Genomic DNA, 17,194 nt, shown 5'->3' on the forward strand with positions numbered 1-17,194 from the left:
TTTTCACGTTTAGTTTGAAAATTTTTTTTCAGGCTTTTTCATGCTTTGAGGAATCCGAATACAAACTTCCTGTTTGTAGTGTTGTAAATTGAACGTTATCCATATTAAAAAGCATATAATTTAATAGCTTGAATAATACTACATCCATTTCTGTTACACATGAAACTAGTTTCAAGCTCAAGGAAGTGAAGTAAATAATATCAGAAAAAAATTAATATAGAACTATACAACAAACATTACAATTTTGGCTCCAGCTCAGTATAATAAATTGAAATACCATCTTTATTGAAGAATGAATTTAATTTGAGTATTATATAATATATTTCACACTGCCCATGGCAAACTTTTCAGAAACGAACTTTCTGGAATTGAAAATGAGCACACTTTATTTTATAAAATCCATAGTGTGTCCTGGATTTTCTGAAAATCATTGCAAATTACTATATCACTCTTTTCATGTCTTCCTAAGTCATGGTAATCCATAAGACGACATGGCCTTTCCTTGTTTCATGCCAAATGGTATAGGACTACAATTACTATTACCCGTTTGCATCTGAGCTAAGAAAAGAACCCTGTCTTAATGAGAGGTGTGAATATCTACCTGAAGAGGAAAATACTAAAAACAGAAGGCAATTACAGAGAAAGAGTTCCATCTGTCATTAAATGGCGATTGCCTTCATTCATTTCTTTTGTCTGCAGTTGATCTGTATGAGGAACATTATCATACAGTGCTTGGTAAGCATTCCTTAATATGTTTGAAATACAGGAAATAATCGCGCCTCTGCCAGTACTCTCACGTGCCACAAATACTGGCCAAACGACCTACCACAGTTTCAGGCACATGCTTTCCTGATGTCATGCCTGACTGCTTTCTGTAATCCTTTTCTAGCACTCTCTAATGACTTCTTTACACACTGTGTGCTAAACCTTAATGATAGCTCTCCTCATGCTGATGCTGGTTGGTGTTAGATTGGGTATTGTTTACTCAGTTTTTTAATCTTTAGGAACCTGCAGAACGTTGAGTATCAGTTCTTATGAACACAAAGAAATAATTTATAAATACAAAAATAAAAAAACTGGCAACAACGAAATCGACTTGCATTTTCGACGTCGTAGCTGTAGCCTGTCAGCTAGCAACTCGTCGTTTTAATCAAACGGCGTCTCAGAGGCACGACACGTGATATTCACTCAGTCCTTCTTTTGTTTGCTACGGCCCAGCGCTCGAGCACAGAACTGCACCACTTTGAAGAGAAGGAACGCCGCGACGGCCGCCACAGCCAGTATGAAGGCAATGACGTCGAGCAGCAGCAGCTGCCACCAGTGCAGGTCGAGGGCTGCGCTGCGCAGGTGAGGAGCCCCCTGGTGGCGGATCACGTACTCCACCCACCACACCGCCCTCTCGAGGGACGTGCTCTGGTGCTCGCGGTACACAGCAGACAAGCGCTTCATGTTCTCCTGGTAGCTGCAACACAAGGCCGTTTTCAACTGTAATGAGCGGGAATTGGGATCTGGAACTTCCTTTAATTATCTCATTATCGAAAGTAAGTTAAATACTAATGTTAGTTTCCTCTATGCTCCAGATTTACCTCACTCGGACTTTCATCTCGTCTCTGAAATCACTCTGAATTGCTGGTGCTTGTCTTCAGGCTACAACAGAGGGGTACTGTCTTTACCACGTTGAGCAACGTTAATACATGTATATCTACATTTATTCTCTCACTGACTCGTTGTTATGCGTGGGAGATGGTATACTGTGTACCACTGCCATTAGCCCCTTTCCGCTAATGCTAACTGCTCCTCTCGCAAATGGTGGACAGGAAGAGATGTAGTTGGAAGGCCACCGTGTGAGCTCGCATGTCTTTGAATTTATCTTAATTATATTTTAGAGAGATACACATGTAGGTAAAGTGCTGTCTTGTAATGTTAATAGTAAACCATACGATGATACCCAAAACCTCTGCTGCTAGAGTCCGACGAGCGTCTCTTCTGCGCTAACCCAAATGAACCTTTGACGAAACGCGCTGCCATTCTTTGTGTATTCTCCGTTTTCTTTGTAAGTCCTATCTGGAAGGGTACTAGCATTAATACTCAAGCAACGGCCGAAAAGTGCATTTTCTGATCTACCGCCTCCATGGGTCGACTACCTTCCCTGTGAAGTCTTCCAACGAAGCTCAGTCTGACATCTGACTTTCCTACTAATAATTTTCCGTGCTCGACCCACTTTAAACCGTTTCCTGCCTACAATATTTAATGAGCGTGACAGCTTACAGTTGTTGTTCAATAATCGTGTAATCACACAATAATTGCCCTTACTGCCTACTTATGTGTAATACGTTACATTTGTTTATGTTGAGGGTCAGCTGCCAGTTACGGAAGCAGGTGTCGTTTCTCTGCATGTCTTGTTGTATTTCGCTACAATTTTCAAGCGTTTCGACATCTCTACACAGTGTGTAACAAAAAGGTATGGCCGGACTTTCATTCCTAAAGGGTAAAGGAAGAAAATATGTTACATGGACATGGATCTGGAAACGCATTATTTGCATGTTCTTCCCTAGGGGAAGAACATTTTGCCCGCAGAGACAAAACAAAGTTGGCACCTCGCAACGAGACCACGGAAGAGTACAGTCGCTGCATGCCGCCACCACGGTTGAGAAACGCCGACGTAGCCACACCTCCTAGAACCCCTCCACGCCACCGCAACGGCTCGCCTGCTTACGGCTGACGGGAGTTACGCTCAGCGCAGTTCTCAGCATCGTCCTACACAGGCCACCAGTGTGTTAAACATCTTTAGGTAGAACTTTATGCGAACATTATGAGAGTCGATCTTCAAGTGAAGAGTCTTTTAAATTTGTCTGCAGCATGTTATACTTTAATAATCAGAGACAGTTGTAAATACTCAGAACATTTCTGTGACAATTGATTCTACAAAGTTAAATAAATCTTCATGTCTGCATAGTAATAAAGTGAACTAGTATTTTACATGTTATATGTCCACTCCACTTCCTTCTAGAGTAAATCAAAGAATCCTTCCTGTGCCCGCGAATGTACTTTCGCATGAACACCACACGTATCAGTACAGTACGAAAAACTTTCCTGAATGAAATGTTCAAAACGACCTCCGTTATCAAGGATACATGCATCAGTCCGCCGTTGCACAGAATCCCTGATGCAGTGATATATCCCTTGAAAACTGCGTATTGTTTTACAGCCTTCTACGATACCGGAACAAAATCTCTATACATTTTGTACCAGGGTACTGTAGACAAGGCTTCAAATACTCCCACAAATAAAAATGTAGTCGATCTAGGTGCCGGCCGGGGTGGCCGAGCGGTTCTAGGCGCTACAGTCTGGAGCCGCGTGACGGCTACGGTCGCAGGTTCGAATACTGCCTCGGGCATGGATGTGTGTGATGTTCTTAGGTTAGTTAGGTTTAAGTAGATCTAAGTTCTAGGGGACTGATGACCTCAGAAGTTAAGTCCCATAGTGATCAGAGCCATTTGAACCATTTCTTTTCGATCTAGGTCCGAAGAGCATCGAGGTCAAGGAATTGGTCCACATCTATCCATCTGTCTCGAAATCTATTATATAGAAGTCTACGGACATTAACACTGAAATAAGGAGGAGCTCCATCAAGCATGAAGTACATCATTTGTCGCACTCGTAAAGGCACATGTTCCTGCAGATCAGGTAGAGTATTCTCTAAGGAAGCACGATAAGTTTGTCCGTTGAGTCTGGGACGAAGAACACGAGGCCCTAAGAAACAGTCACCAACAACTTCACCCCAAACATTCACAGAAAATCTTTGTTGGTGACGTGATCGCACAATTTCTTGATGATTCTCTACAGCCATTATGTGCTGATAGTGAAAATTTACAATCTGATCACGTAATGACGATGCCCCACCCATGAGCAGCACATTTGCACTTAAGTGAGAGTTGACACGTTATTGAATGAACCATTCGCAGAAGTGTATCTGCAAAGGAAGATCAGCCGCTAATAGTTACTGAACATAATGTAGAAGATACGGATACAGGAGGTTGTCATGTACCATTCTCCAGACAATCATGGATAATGTAGAAGATACGGATACAGGAGGTTCTCATGTACCATTCTCCAGACAATCATGGACGCAGCTAATTCTCTTACACTTACTCGAGGGTTGTCGTCAACCGCACGAAGAAGTTTCTCATCCAGATGAGGTGTCCTTGTCCATTAGGCCTTCCACAGTCACCAGCAGAAGGTTTAATCGTACTACGCTCTCTAAGACGACGATCAACTGTTTCAAACAACCTCCTGTCGTGACACCTAGAAATCTTTCCCGATACAAACAGTGAGCGTCATCCATTTGCTAATCTCTACAGCAAATGTGCGAACCTGACTAAAGTTCCTTTGCAGTGTACTGGAAATGAAGCCCGTAATGAACATTAAATGGTTGACGCTACGTGCTTGCACAGTACATGCTGAACACCGAAAAGCTGATGCTATGTGCTACGTGACTGATGTCAGTAGAGCAATGAAGTTAGTTTTATGTCAACACAAGCAATTACGTTAATCGGATGTTAACATAAGGAGTGAAGTTAGGCGCATGTCAGCATAAGCATTTGAAGTGAGTCACATGTCAATATTACCTTCTTTCAATTGGAACAACAAACACTGGCAGTGAACATAAGAATCGTAACTTTTACGCAAAAAAATATTTATGTAATGCTCGTACGTTGTGCTTCTGTGTGTGTCCCGTGATTAATGTGATTCTGAAGTAGAAAATGATCACTAACATGGAAACCAGGCGTCTCCGGACTCATGTACTTGTAACACGTTTTATTCCTCAGCGTGTGATGACGGTTTCCTGTTTGGGCAGACCTTTTCGTTACAACATGTATACAACAGCACCATCAACGAACAACCACATGAAGCTTACGGCGCTATCCTCTAAATCTTTAGTAATATGTATTATGAACAGCAATGGTCCTATAACACATCTTTTGAGTAAGCTTTTGCGTCTGGAGATGTCTCTCCATTAAGAATGACATGGTATGTTTTGTTTGCTACGTACCCAGGCAATGCAACCACAAAGCTAGCTTAACATTAGATACGCTCTCTTTTGTTTACTAAGCGGCAGCGAGGAAAGTGTCGCATGCCTTCTGGAAGTCAAGAAACACGGCATCAACCTGGACGCCGACACCTTCTGCGTGGGTTTCAGATGATCGTTGTTTGCGGAATATATGATTATTCCTAAACAGGATATTTCTAGCTTTTGGAAGGGCATAATATGCGAACATATAACGCGTTTCAAAGTTCTACAACAGAATGAACTCGTTAATAAAGACCTGTAATTGTGTGTATCCCTGGGATGTTTCTGTCACATAATTTTTTCTTTTTCTTCTTCTCAGTTAACACAGTGATCGGACTTCTTTGAGGACAGGCTGCTGTTTGCAAGCCAGACTTACCTCGGATTTTCGATAATGTGCCGTATCGCTCGCAGTACAGAATCTGTGGTGAGTTCTCCAAACTCTATTTTCTCTCCTACACCTGCTGACGTCATCTTGGCGACGTTGTACCTCTGGTCACCAAACACTGGCATAGCGAGAAGTGGTACTCCGAAATACGCCGCTTCGCTGAAGCTCAGTAGTCCACCGTGTGTGAAGAAGAGCCTAATGTTGCGATGAGCTGCAACAGATTAAGATTTACCTCGTCAATGCTGCGACAACAGTACTGGCAACGGAAAACGTATTGCGTGTTGTTTCATACCGAGTATATCTCTCTGTGGCAGCCATTTGGATATCATGACGTTGTCAGGTTTCCCAGGGAGATTGTCCAGCTCGAATTTCCACAATACCCTTTGTGGGATTTGGGCGAAGGCCTTCATTAAATTATTCCTCATAGTCTCAGGAAGGTTACTGCTCTTGATGTTAGACCCTAAGCTGAAGAATATGAACCCCTCCTCCGCTCCGTCCAAGAATTGCTGAATGTCCTGCGGAGTGGAAATAGATATCAGAAATTTCTTTTCATGAAGAGCGTTTAAGCAAAGCGCAATGGCTAGGGTACTAGCGAAATATATAAAAACTGATACGGGTCTTTAGCATATTGGCCTGTAGGCCTACATCGCCCTTGTCTCCGTTCTTTGTCGTAGCGCTATCCCGTCATCTTGAGAATCTGTAACACAGTTCCCGTACATCACGTCAAGCAAATTAGAGGATGGTTCCTTAATGTTGGTCAAGTCCAAATCAGCATCTAAACCTTTGACGATAGCCTAGTTCTCTAATTTCACTAACATCATTGCTGCATTCACCTCTTACAGTCATTCCATTTGTAGACTGCAGCCATTATTCCCTCCTCAAGTAACTCATCAGATTTCCTCATGAGGCAGAGGCACATTATAAGAACACGGTTCCAGGTCGAAAAACTATCATCCGCTAATGTGTTAACGCGAACAGTTCCTTAGCTGTGCGAGCATTCTAGTTCCTCTGTCCACTGACATCGTACTGTCACTGAGTCGCGGAGATAGATTTGACGTCGTAGAGTTGCATTAGATTGGCAGCTGTACTGTAGGTAGTGGTGATCTTGGCAACAAATGGGATACAGCTGAAATTTACAAACACAAGGATTTTTTTTTTTTTTGTTTTGTTTCTGCCGAACCAAGGTCACTAGAACTGACAGAAAGTGTCTGCCGAACCTAGGTGAATAAAACTGACTGAAAGTGTCACGGTGCAACACGAGTCCTCGCTTTGGGCGTAGCTTGAAGCCAGTTCTTAGTTTCACTAGAGAAACAGACAGGCGTTTAGTAACTGTACAGCGAGAACTTGGCAACTCCATTTACAGTAAAATTCACTTATTAATAGAGTCTGAAGTATTTTGGAAGGGTGAACCGAACTCAACATGAAAAAAAACTGGTGGATCGCAACAGATTAGTTGCATTTCGTTTGATTTCTTATTCCAGTTTACCTGTACTACACTGGAAATATCTGCAAAACATTGTAAATGTCGATAGCATGCGCCGTGAGTATTGTTTGGAAAGTAATTTGTCTCATTCACAGAATTACTGGCCGAGATTAGCCGATGTCCACCTGCTTACTGATTACAGTGGACGAGAGGCATAATGACGCTTCGCTGACCTGAAGAAATTTTTTCGAGTTTCATGTTAATCCATCTCCTTACTTTGAGAATATCCATAACAATACAAGCTCTTCACATCATTCTGATATGTCGTAGCATTTGACAGAATACGTCTAGGGAACATTCCACGAACACCTACGAAAATGGGGAAACACGTTCTCCATAACGTAATTTTAATATTTCTTACCACAGATACCTTACTCCGTGCACCGCATTTTACGGTTAACTTTAAACCGTCGTAGGATGTATGCTTTGAGCTAAGCGGTAATGAAGAAAACCTGACGAAAAGGAATTGAGTCACTACTTTTAAGTACTAAGTTGGAGAACGGTCCTCTTGACAAACTACAGAAAAGTCACCCATCAGTCCTATGCCTCATCGCCGACATTAACGGTGAAAAAGCGGATTATGGAACGACACATGCACGTCCTGATGGAATGTTGCTTATGTTGGAATTTCTAGGGAGCTTGACGTTAGTTTCACACCTGAGATCTCACCCCGGCCAGTCTCCATGTCTGCAGCATTCCATGTCAAATTATCGGCGTCTATATTTTAAAAATACTACTCTCTCCACTTTGAGACCCGGAGAGCGTCTCGTGTGAGGCAGGAGGAAGTATCAATCTCTCAGTTGTTGCCAAAGGTCAACTGGATGATGTTGCTTGAAATTATCTACATGTTTTCGTGCTATATAGCTCTTGCAAATTTTACAAAAATTGGAAATTTGTGGTGAGGTCTTATGGGACCAAACTGCTGAGATCATCGGTCCCAAAGCTTACACACTACTTAATCTAACTTAAACTAACTTACGCTAAGGACGACACATTGTGGGGCGGAGGGTGGGAAAATTTCTACACCTGAAAGAGAATTTCACGAATCATAAACTTCCAGTTTTACATAGATTGTTGTAGCCGCTTTGGCTGGCGTTCTACATTACGATTCACAAGGGAAGAGGGGGGAAGTTGCTATGGTGTGCGTACTTCACGTCCACTCTATACTACAATGCGGAAAGGGAGGGGTCACTGAGAGTTGTGTCCAAGTCACTCCACGCTTTCACGCAGCTACCAGGCTACCATTATCTGGTTTGTCCTGTAGAACAAACAAAAAAAAGTGCCTCAGACTCTGTTCACTTAATAGCTAAGGGAGGGTGAAAATGAAATGGGGATATATATACATTTTACCTTTCAACTCTTTACTGAAACAAAGTTAACAGAACGGTTTTCTATTTCAATCTCATGGTTACTTTACTGTAATTAAATCGGTAAACAAATGGCTCAATACGCCATTAATCACGTTCTAAAGAAAACTTTCTGACCAGTCATGAAACCTTTACATCTCAAATTATTATTTCTGGGCCAGAACACTGAACCAATGCTTGGTACATTCCTGACACATCTGTATTTATTTACAGGCTGACTCATCGTCAACTATCTCATTCTTAGAGACGGTATGAGTATACTTAATTATTAGTTGTCATTCTTAGCTTCTCTGTACATTTGAGTAACTTGTGGTAATAGGGGTACAATTGCTGAGTGTTCAAAAAGCACAATGATTAGTCGATTACTAAAGTGACTTATTGTTCATTCGCTGCTGTGTCAGTTCCACATTTCATTGAAGTTTGTAATGTTGTTGCATTAAGTTGTTCTGAAAGCGGTGCTGATATTCAAGATAATAAAAGCGGGTTAAAAGCTGTGAGCTATCTGGGGAAGTTATCCTTGCATTACTGAGAAACTTTTTCACCAGGTATCCAGTCTAGTTTACCGGATGGCCAACCAGACTAACATTAATTATAATCCTGTAATAGTCATCTTCCGAGAACATAAATAGAATTTAAATAAAAAGAAATAAATCAGTTTATATTTAGACAATTATTTTAACATTGATCAATCCTTAAACCTATAGGACACCATGAGCTGCTTTGTCTCATCTAACTAAACTGGTGCCTTATTTAGGATTGTGAAAATGTAAGTTTGTAATCTTACAGAACACATCAATTATGGAGCCAAGATTGGGAGACTGCATACAACACTGCATTCATAAAATAACACACGAAGAACGTTGAAACATATGTTAGAGGAAATTAACCACGACCAACCGATTCAATTTTCATCCAAAGAAGTTACGTTCATAGCGCAATCCTGTCGTCATGAAATTACCATCACTGGTACACTAAAAATTCATACTAACTCTCTGTGAAATCCTCCCGAAAAGAATAGCTGAGGGCTACTTTGATGCTTACACCACATGCTTCACATGGTCAACTTGGTTTACACAAAGAGTGTAACTCCACAATAATTTTGATAATTAAAATAAATTACATAGAAACGCAATTTACAAAAGAAAAACCTCGAACTCGTTATTATCATCTTACTATTAACCTGATGGGTCAAACAATTGTAAAAGCACGTGGTACTGGTCTCACAAAGTACACCCCACGTGGGTTGAACATAAACAAAAGTTGCTATATTGAAAAATATTGTCAAGACGAGACGTTATAATCTCACGCACATTCGCATTTAAGATTGATGATCTTAGTTAGAGTTACGTATGATCAACACGTGGTTCCACTTTACTCACAAAGTAGTGACAAAGCAACTACTGGAAGATATTTTGAACTTCACACTTGAATTACACTGCTTCGCAATTTAAGATAACATTAGATATTTTATACCTAAGCCTGAAATAAAGGTGATTAAATTTTCAGTTAGGCTGAACTTAAGAAATCCATTGTCCTACAGGCTTAGCAGAGATGCTCTTACTGGAGATCTTACCACTTCAGACGCTCACTGCGGACCGACTGCCATGGGCCCCTGCCGAGGGTGCTTCACAGATACAAATGGAAGTGACCAGAGAGGCAGTTTCCTATACCAACATGACAAGGGACGGCTAGGACCATGTTAAGAATAGAAACCTCTTTGCTTCTAGAAAGCGTAGCTACCTGTTCCGACGTTGGTCCTACTGTTCTCTAGCAGACAGGCTTGTCTGCTACCATCAAGCATGCAACTAGAAACACATTTGCTCATTCATCCTTTCACACAGAAGGGAAGGGGGATGACAGTATCTTATCATATACAGCATGTAAAAGAAAGCGGATGTAGGTTCTGTATGAGACTGTGTGACATGAATTACATATAAACTGTGTTTTTAAGTGTAGTAGTGGGACAGATCGTTCTTGTTTATGTGTAAAAGTAACACGTTCCACTGCAGAGTCTCCTCCCAGATAGTCAGAAACACCACAGTAAATTTAGAAGTGGAAATTACGCCGTAAATGACAACAGTTTTAAGAAATTAACATGAAAAGAATCCAACAGAGACCTTTCAAGTTTAATTATGCTGAGCTATTAATAATGTTTCACGTCTGCAGTTATGATATTCAATTACGTTGCTAGTGTATGTACCTATGTAATACTCACTCTATTAACAGTTTAAAGCACAGGATAGCACATTGATTTCATTTCTATGGTGTACTGCAGCTGATCAGTTCTCTCACGTGGCAATCCATTTCCATTTGATCAGATGCTGAAACCACAGGTAGTCTCTCTTGACCTACCACTGAAGTGCATTAAGTAATCTTGGATATGCGATATGCTGAATTTCTTAAACCTATAGGGCACCATGAGCTGCTTTGTCTCATCTAACATAAGGGTACCTACTGTCGCATTCACGCCTCCAACTCATACCCTTAATACGTGTAGGCGTGTCCTAGCACAAACTACACCAAAATAATGGCCGGCTCCAACCTCATAAATACTTCAAGGACGTGTCCTTCACGTCTCAACCACAAACACTGTACAGTTCCATTATTATTGCCATTCCTTGCTATACAAGGTGAGTTCATCATTGCAACTTATCTGCATATATTCCATAACACTAAGCAATCTTTTCTACTATTTACTAGTTAGCTCTAATGCAGACAATAGGTCTCATTGCCACTTGAGCTTCTGCTTACAAACTAATCTGCATATTTTTTTACTATTACTGTGGAACCATTTCCTATAATACAACACTTTGTACCACAATATCACCAACGTTCTTCCTAAAACGTATATATACATACTTGTTACTCAGATACATTTATGTCTTCATTGCTTCATGCCTTTCTCTTGTTTACTTGTCACTATTAGGTTTGTCACATCCAGTAGTTTCTTCACTAATCGGTGCACAGAATGGTTACAGAACTCATGGTTAGTTAATGGCAATATTTGCAAAATTTGTTATGGGAAGAAGAAATCGAAATCTTGGGGATAGGAAAGATGAAGAATAAGTGAGACATGAAATGGAGAAATAAGATCTCACACAGCTGGGACTGCACAGCTGCCACACTGCGTAGAGGTTACAGAACAACCTCCTCCCTACATAATTCATTGGCTTATTACTGGCTTGATAGGCATATCGGAAAATTTTAGTATTGTAAAGAAGGGGTCGAAACTTTGGTGGATAGGAAAGATGAAGAATGAGTGAGACCTGAAATGGGGAAAGAAGATCTCACACAGCTGGGACCGCACAGCTGCCACATTGCGTAGAGGTTACAGAACAACCTCCTCCCTACAGAACAACATCTTCGTCCCAATACCTTCTATTTTTTAGAACTCGTATAGGAAGCTCCCAAGTCTCATCATTAGTTACTATGTTCTTGTCAATAAATGGTACCATAATTACTCCGGATATTGGCAAGACCATTTTTAACTGGCTTCTTTCAAAGTCAACAACACCCTGATACTTTGACAAGGAATCTGTGCCAATTAGAACCTCGATATAAGATTGTTTACTATTAAGCATGGATGATCAATCACATTACTATTAATATTTAAGGGCAGCAAAGCTTCTTGCTCTACCGTTTTTGACACCTTGCCAGTAGTACCACTATTTTCAGTCTTGATACCCTCATTACTGTAAGCTTACCTGTACTTGGTAATCCATCAAGAAGGACTGAGACAACGCACTCACCTCACTGCCACTGTCTAAGAGACAACGAGCATTGGTGCCTTATATATTTACTAGTATTATAGAGTGGCTTATTCTAGGTTGTATAGGTGTTCCTCAAATTCATCCAACAGTTCCTTTTGGATTTGTCTCCAGCTAAAGTGATCGACATCTGTCTTCATTACATGTAGATCAACGTGTGTAGGGGTTTCCTGAACAACATTTTCAGCTGCCTTTTACAGTCAGTCTCCTAATTTCAAGTCAAAACACCACACGACTTCATTACATTTAGTTTGCTGAACGTGACCAAAGTTATTGTGGTCGGAGAGACTCTGCGGCTCCAGACCGGGCATAACACTAGTTACAGCTAAACCACTTTGATTATTATCGTCGGGTTCCTTCTCAATTGACAACTTGTCACAGCCACTGGGTTCATCGACCCACAATAGGCTACCCTCTACATTTTCACTTACCTCCTGCCCTAAATCTATCAGCACAGTATCAACTTCGTGCACAGGCGCTTTAGATAAGAGCACATTATTCTCATCGTAAATGTAAGCATGAATTTCTTCCGCTTCTTCACTTGACAATTCAGTACTTTGTAGCACTTCCCTAACAATTCGGTGCTGCGGCTTCTCTTGCTCTTCCCACTTAGAAAGCGTCTGCTTTACCAACTGACCTACCCAGGCACAACTCACACCCCATACCCACAGCTCTACTTCTGCCAGTGCTTAGTTTCCTACCTACCAAACTTTACAGAAGCTCTCCTGCGAAACTTCCAGAACTAGCACTCCTGACTGAAAGGATATTGCGGAGAGATGGCGTAGCCACAGACTGGAGGATGTTTCCAGAATAAGATTTTCTCTCTCCAGCGGAGAATGCGCTGATATGTATCCTCCTGGCAGATTAAATCTTTGTGCCGGACTGAGACTCGAACTCGGAACAATATGTCTTTCGTCGGCAAGTGCTCCACCAACTGAGCTACCCAAACACGATACACGCCCCGTCACCACAGCATGAATTCTGCCAGTACCTCGTCTCCTACATTGCAAACATTACACGACCTCTCCCGCGAAACTTGCAGAACTAGTACTCTTGAAAGAAAGGATATTGAGGGGACATGGCTTAGCCACAGCCTAGGGGATGTTCCCAGAATGAGATTTTTACTCTGCAGCGGAGTGTGCGCTGATATGGAACTTAATGGCGGATTAAAACTTTGTGTCAGACTGAGACTCGAACTCGGGAACTTTTCCTTTCTTGGGCAAGTGCTCTACCACCTGAGCAACCCAAGCGTGACTCACGTCCCGTCCTCACAGCTCTACTTCTGCCAGTGCTTCGTCTCCTATCTTCCAGACTTTACAGAAGCTCTCCTGCGAACCTTGCAGAACTAGCACTGCTGAAAGAAAGGATATTGCGGAGACATGTCTTCGCCACAGCCAGTGGGAAGTTTCCATAGTAAGTTTTTCACTCTGCAGCGGAGTGTGCGCTGATATGAAACTTCCTGGCAGATTAAAACTGTGTGCCGGACCGAGACTCGAACTCGGGACCATTGCCTTTCGTAGGGAAGTGCCCTACCAACTGTGCTACCCAACTCCGACTCACGCCGTGTCCTCACAGCTCTTCTTCTGCCAAGGTTCTGCAAGGTTCGCAGGAGAGCTTCTGTAAAGTTTGGAAGGTAGGAAGCGAGATACTGACAGAAGCAGGGCTGTGAGGACTAAATAATGTGAGTGGTTTAATATTACTGCTGTATCATTGGATGCTACCGACTCATCATCCGAATGCTCGCTTTGAGTATTTTGACCTGTCTTGCCAATCGCTGTGATTACTGGCTTAGGAAAAGCAACCGCCTGGTGAGCGACAGTGTCCTCATACCTGGTTTTAGTGCCTCTGCCGACTACTGTTTCCCTTAGTGCCATTATTGTAAACTGGAACAGCATTATTTTCAACACTGTTGTTTACCTGCACATTTTCGTTACGAACAAAATTACTATCATCAGGATGCCATTGTTGATTATGGTTTTTATTTCTCCATTTCCTACCTTTCTCAGGATGGCGAACACCTACTGGTTCAACTGGCTCTGAGCACTATGGGACTTAACATCTGAGGTCATCAGTCCCCTAGAACTTAGAACTACTTAAACCTAAATAACCTAAGGACATCACAGACATCTATGCCCGAGGCAGGATTCGAACCTGCGACCGTAGCGGTTGCGCGAACACCTATTGTTCGGATGTTTACATTGGCATTCTGCTCATTCTTAAAATTACTATTAGTGCTACTACTATTTCTATTATTACAAACGAGCTCCTCATTGGCAGCAACACGCTCTACACGTTCCAGATATTCAATGAAACGGTCAAGATTGTCTCTAGGGGCGGATGTGATTCTAGTTTGCCAATACCATGGCAATTTAGCTTCAAAGACCTAGTATTATGATTTCAGGTTTCAGCTTTTCCGTCAAATGTGACAGACGTGAAATCCAATGTCTGGCAAACTCTTTGATAGATTCCCTGCCTGCATTGAGGCGTTTCCCGCTCCAAAATTCTCTCAGTATTCATTAATCAAACCTGTCATAAATTCCACTAATGTGCTACACTTCAACATGACACCAGATGACCAACACATGGCATCACCTGCCAAATGACTTCTAATAAATGAAATTTTCTCGCGTTCAGACCAAATCGATGGAAACACATCTTCAAAATCGTTCCAGAAGTCTAGCGGATGGATATTTTTGTCTGGATCGAACGGTAAGAATTGCCGACACCCGATAAAAGCGGCGTTTGCAGCTACAACTTGTTGTGCACTACCATTACCAGAAGCTACTATAGTCTCTATTTTAGCAGTGTTAGTGCTAATAGTTTCTACTTTCATTTCAACATTACCTACTCTTTGCACAACATGAGTAGTATCAGTCTTAACTGCTTCTCCCTCTGCTTGACATGTGTTCACTTTTACATTAACATCTTTAAATCTATATGAGCACAGTTTAGATTCCGCCTCTAACTTTACTATTAACTTCTGCTCCAGTTTCACATATTCCTTTTGGAAATCCTTGCGAATCTCGGCAACTTCGGACTTTACCGTTTTATGCAACTCAGCTAATTGCTGAGCAACCTTTTCCTTAATGTCAGCATGGTTGGAATCAATCTTATAATCTAAACTGTTCAGATCTGCTTTGATCTCAGCTTTTAAATCCTCTTTCAACTTACTGCAGCCAGCCTTGAAGGAAGTTTCTAATTCTGCTTTAGTGGATTCTAATTTATTGTCCATTACCTCAAACCGTTTATTAGAATTAGTTTGGCTGGCCACAATCCTGTTATTTACCTGAGTTGGCTCTGATCACTATGGGACTTAACTGCTGTGGTCATCAGTCCCCTAGAACTCAGAACTACCTAAACCTAACGAACCTAAGGACATCACACACATCCGTGCCCGAGGCAGGATTCGAACCGGCGACCGTAGCGGTCGCGCGGTTCCGGACTGTAGCGCCTAGAACCGCTCGGCCACTCCGGCCGGCCATTTACCTGAGTTACATCAGATTTTAATTCAGCTGTCATTTTAGCATTACTGGCTGGTATTGCCCGCAATATTACATTTAAATCAATTACCCCAGTATCTTTGGGTTGCTCATTAGCTGGTTTCTTATCACACTCAGGAGACGGAAAACTAGACTTAATACCAGATTCATCAAAACTAAATGAAACAGCTGATTGATCTGTTGTATCCAACTTCTTTTTAAACACTACCACCTCTGATGACTATTTCATTTTTAAATCATCAGAGAAACTATCATCCAGCAAATCAACAATCTCTGATTTATGCTTTACTACGGGGGTTTCTATATTGAATCATTGCCTCTTTTCACATTATTGTCAGGAGACAATGGTTCGTATTTCACTTTAACATCATTATTTTCAAGCAGATTTACATTTGAACCGTTGTCTGGATTAGCTCTTTCTTCATCGGACATTAGTTCTGATTTAATTTTAACCTCAGCTTCATTTGGCGGTTCCATCGCCGACAGTCTTTTAGCGAAGGTTAGTTGAACATATTTTTACTTAACTTAGTTCCTTTTGCATGACGTATGACGATGCCGGCGCGGCACGTTGAATAGCAGACGGCACCCCGACAGCTGCTGTGTGTGTGCATGGCTTGCAACAGCAAGCGGGGCTCCGGCCGCACCGGCGGACGACTGCGGTGGGCCGAAACTGGCTTCTTGTGATGCTGGCGGCATGGCTAGATTCAGAGCCAGCTTCGTCAATCCAGATGCGTTGTAATCCAAAGGCGTCATTAATGTGCACACGTAACGCGGTTTATCACTGTTCTGTTATTCAGCTGCGTGTCGCATTTCACTCCAGAATCCGGATAATTAAAATCACTTTCACTCAGTTTAACAGTATTTTTCCTGGCCGATGCACCATATGTGGGGCGGCGGGTGGAATAATTTCTGTTGTTGGTGTTCTCAACACAGGGTCTCTAACTGCAATGTTGGCAATTAGCAAGTGATTAGCAAAAATGTGATGCCTGTAATTAAAGTTCACTGTGCCCACTCTGAAGGAGAAATAAAGTTATTGATCATTGAAGTTCATTACGCTGAGGATTTAGGATGATATCTGGGAGTCACAGAAAATGCAGTTTACTATAACAATTTTCACTGTATTCTGAAAACGATAAACCGTAAAGTTCCAGACAAATGTTTACCCAAGCAATGTTACTATCAGCTCTTCTACTATCAGAGCTGTTCAGAGTCTATTGCACGGATCCTATAATCCCTAGATAACGAAACTGTTCAACAATCGTTATCGACGTCTATGTTCAAAGTGAATGCTCGCCAAAATTTGAAGTTAATACTCATCAACCGCCACGCTAGTAATGATAGGAGGTCTGTCCTGCGGCGACGCATGAAAATACGACATACGCAAACTGAGAATAAAGCACTGAAGTCGTTTCGCAATTAACACTTTACCCCAATGCGAACTCATTGTTTCATGCATACCGAGTTACGTAATACGGGATCCAAGCCTGTTCCTTGCAACTGCACAGACACGACGCGACTTCCGACACGGAGTGCACGCTGATACGAATGTAGAAGAGAACTGGGGCCTGAAGGCAGGTCGCAGCGCTCTTATTTATATGGCCGCGGTGCGGACCGCCGACAG

General features: G+C 41.9%; 1 protein-coding gene across 1 annotated transcript in view; it reads right to left on the reverse strand.

The window, feature by feature from the left end:
• Positions 1 to 250: 250 nt before the first annotated feature.
• The window catches only part of LOC124607084 (UDP-glucosyltransferase 2-like), a 64,997-nt gene continuing 48,053 nt past the window's right edge, over positions 251 to 17,194 (reverse strand). The window contains exons 5-7 of the mRNA XM_047139273.1: positions 5,749 to 5,971; positions 5,448 to 5,667; positions 251 to 1,462 (exon numbers count right to left, since the gene is read on the reverse strand). Coding sequence (XP_046995229.1) covers positions 1,189 to 1,462; positions 5,448 to 5,667; positions 5,749 to 5,971 — 717 coding nt within the window. The 3' untranslated portion in view covers positions 251 to 1,188. The remainder of the gene's footprint in view (positions 1,463 to 5,447; positions 5,668 to 5,748; positions 5,972 to 17,194) is intronic.

Source organism: Schistocerca americana, chromosome 3 (genome assembly GCF_021461395.2).
Source record: "Schistocerca americana isolate TAMUIC-IGC-003095 chromosome 3, iqSchAmer2.1, whole genome shotgun sequence".
In the NCBI taxonomy this organism is placed as follows: domain Eukaryota; kingdom Metazoa; phylum Arthropoda; class Insecta; order Orthoptera; family Acrididae; genus Schistocerca; species Schistocerca americana.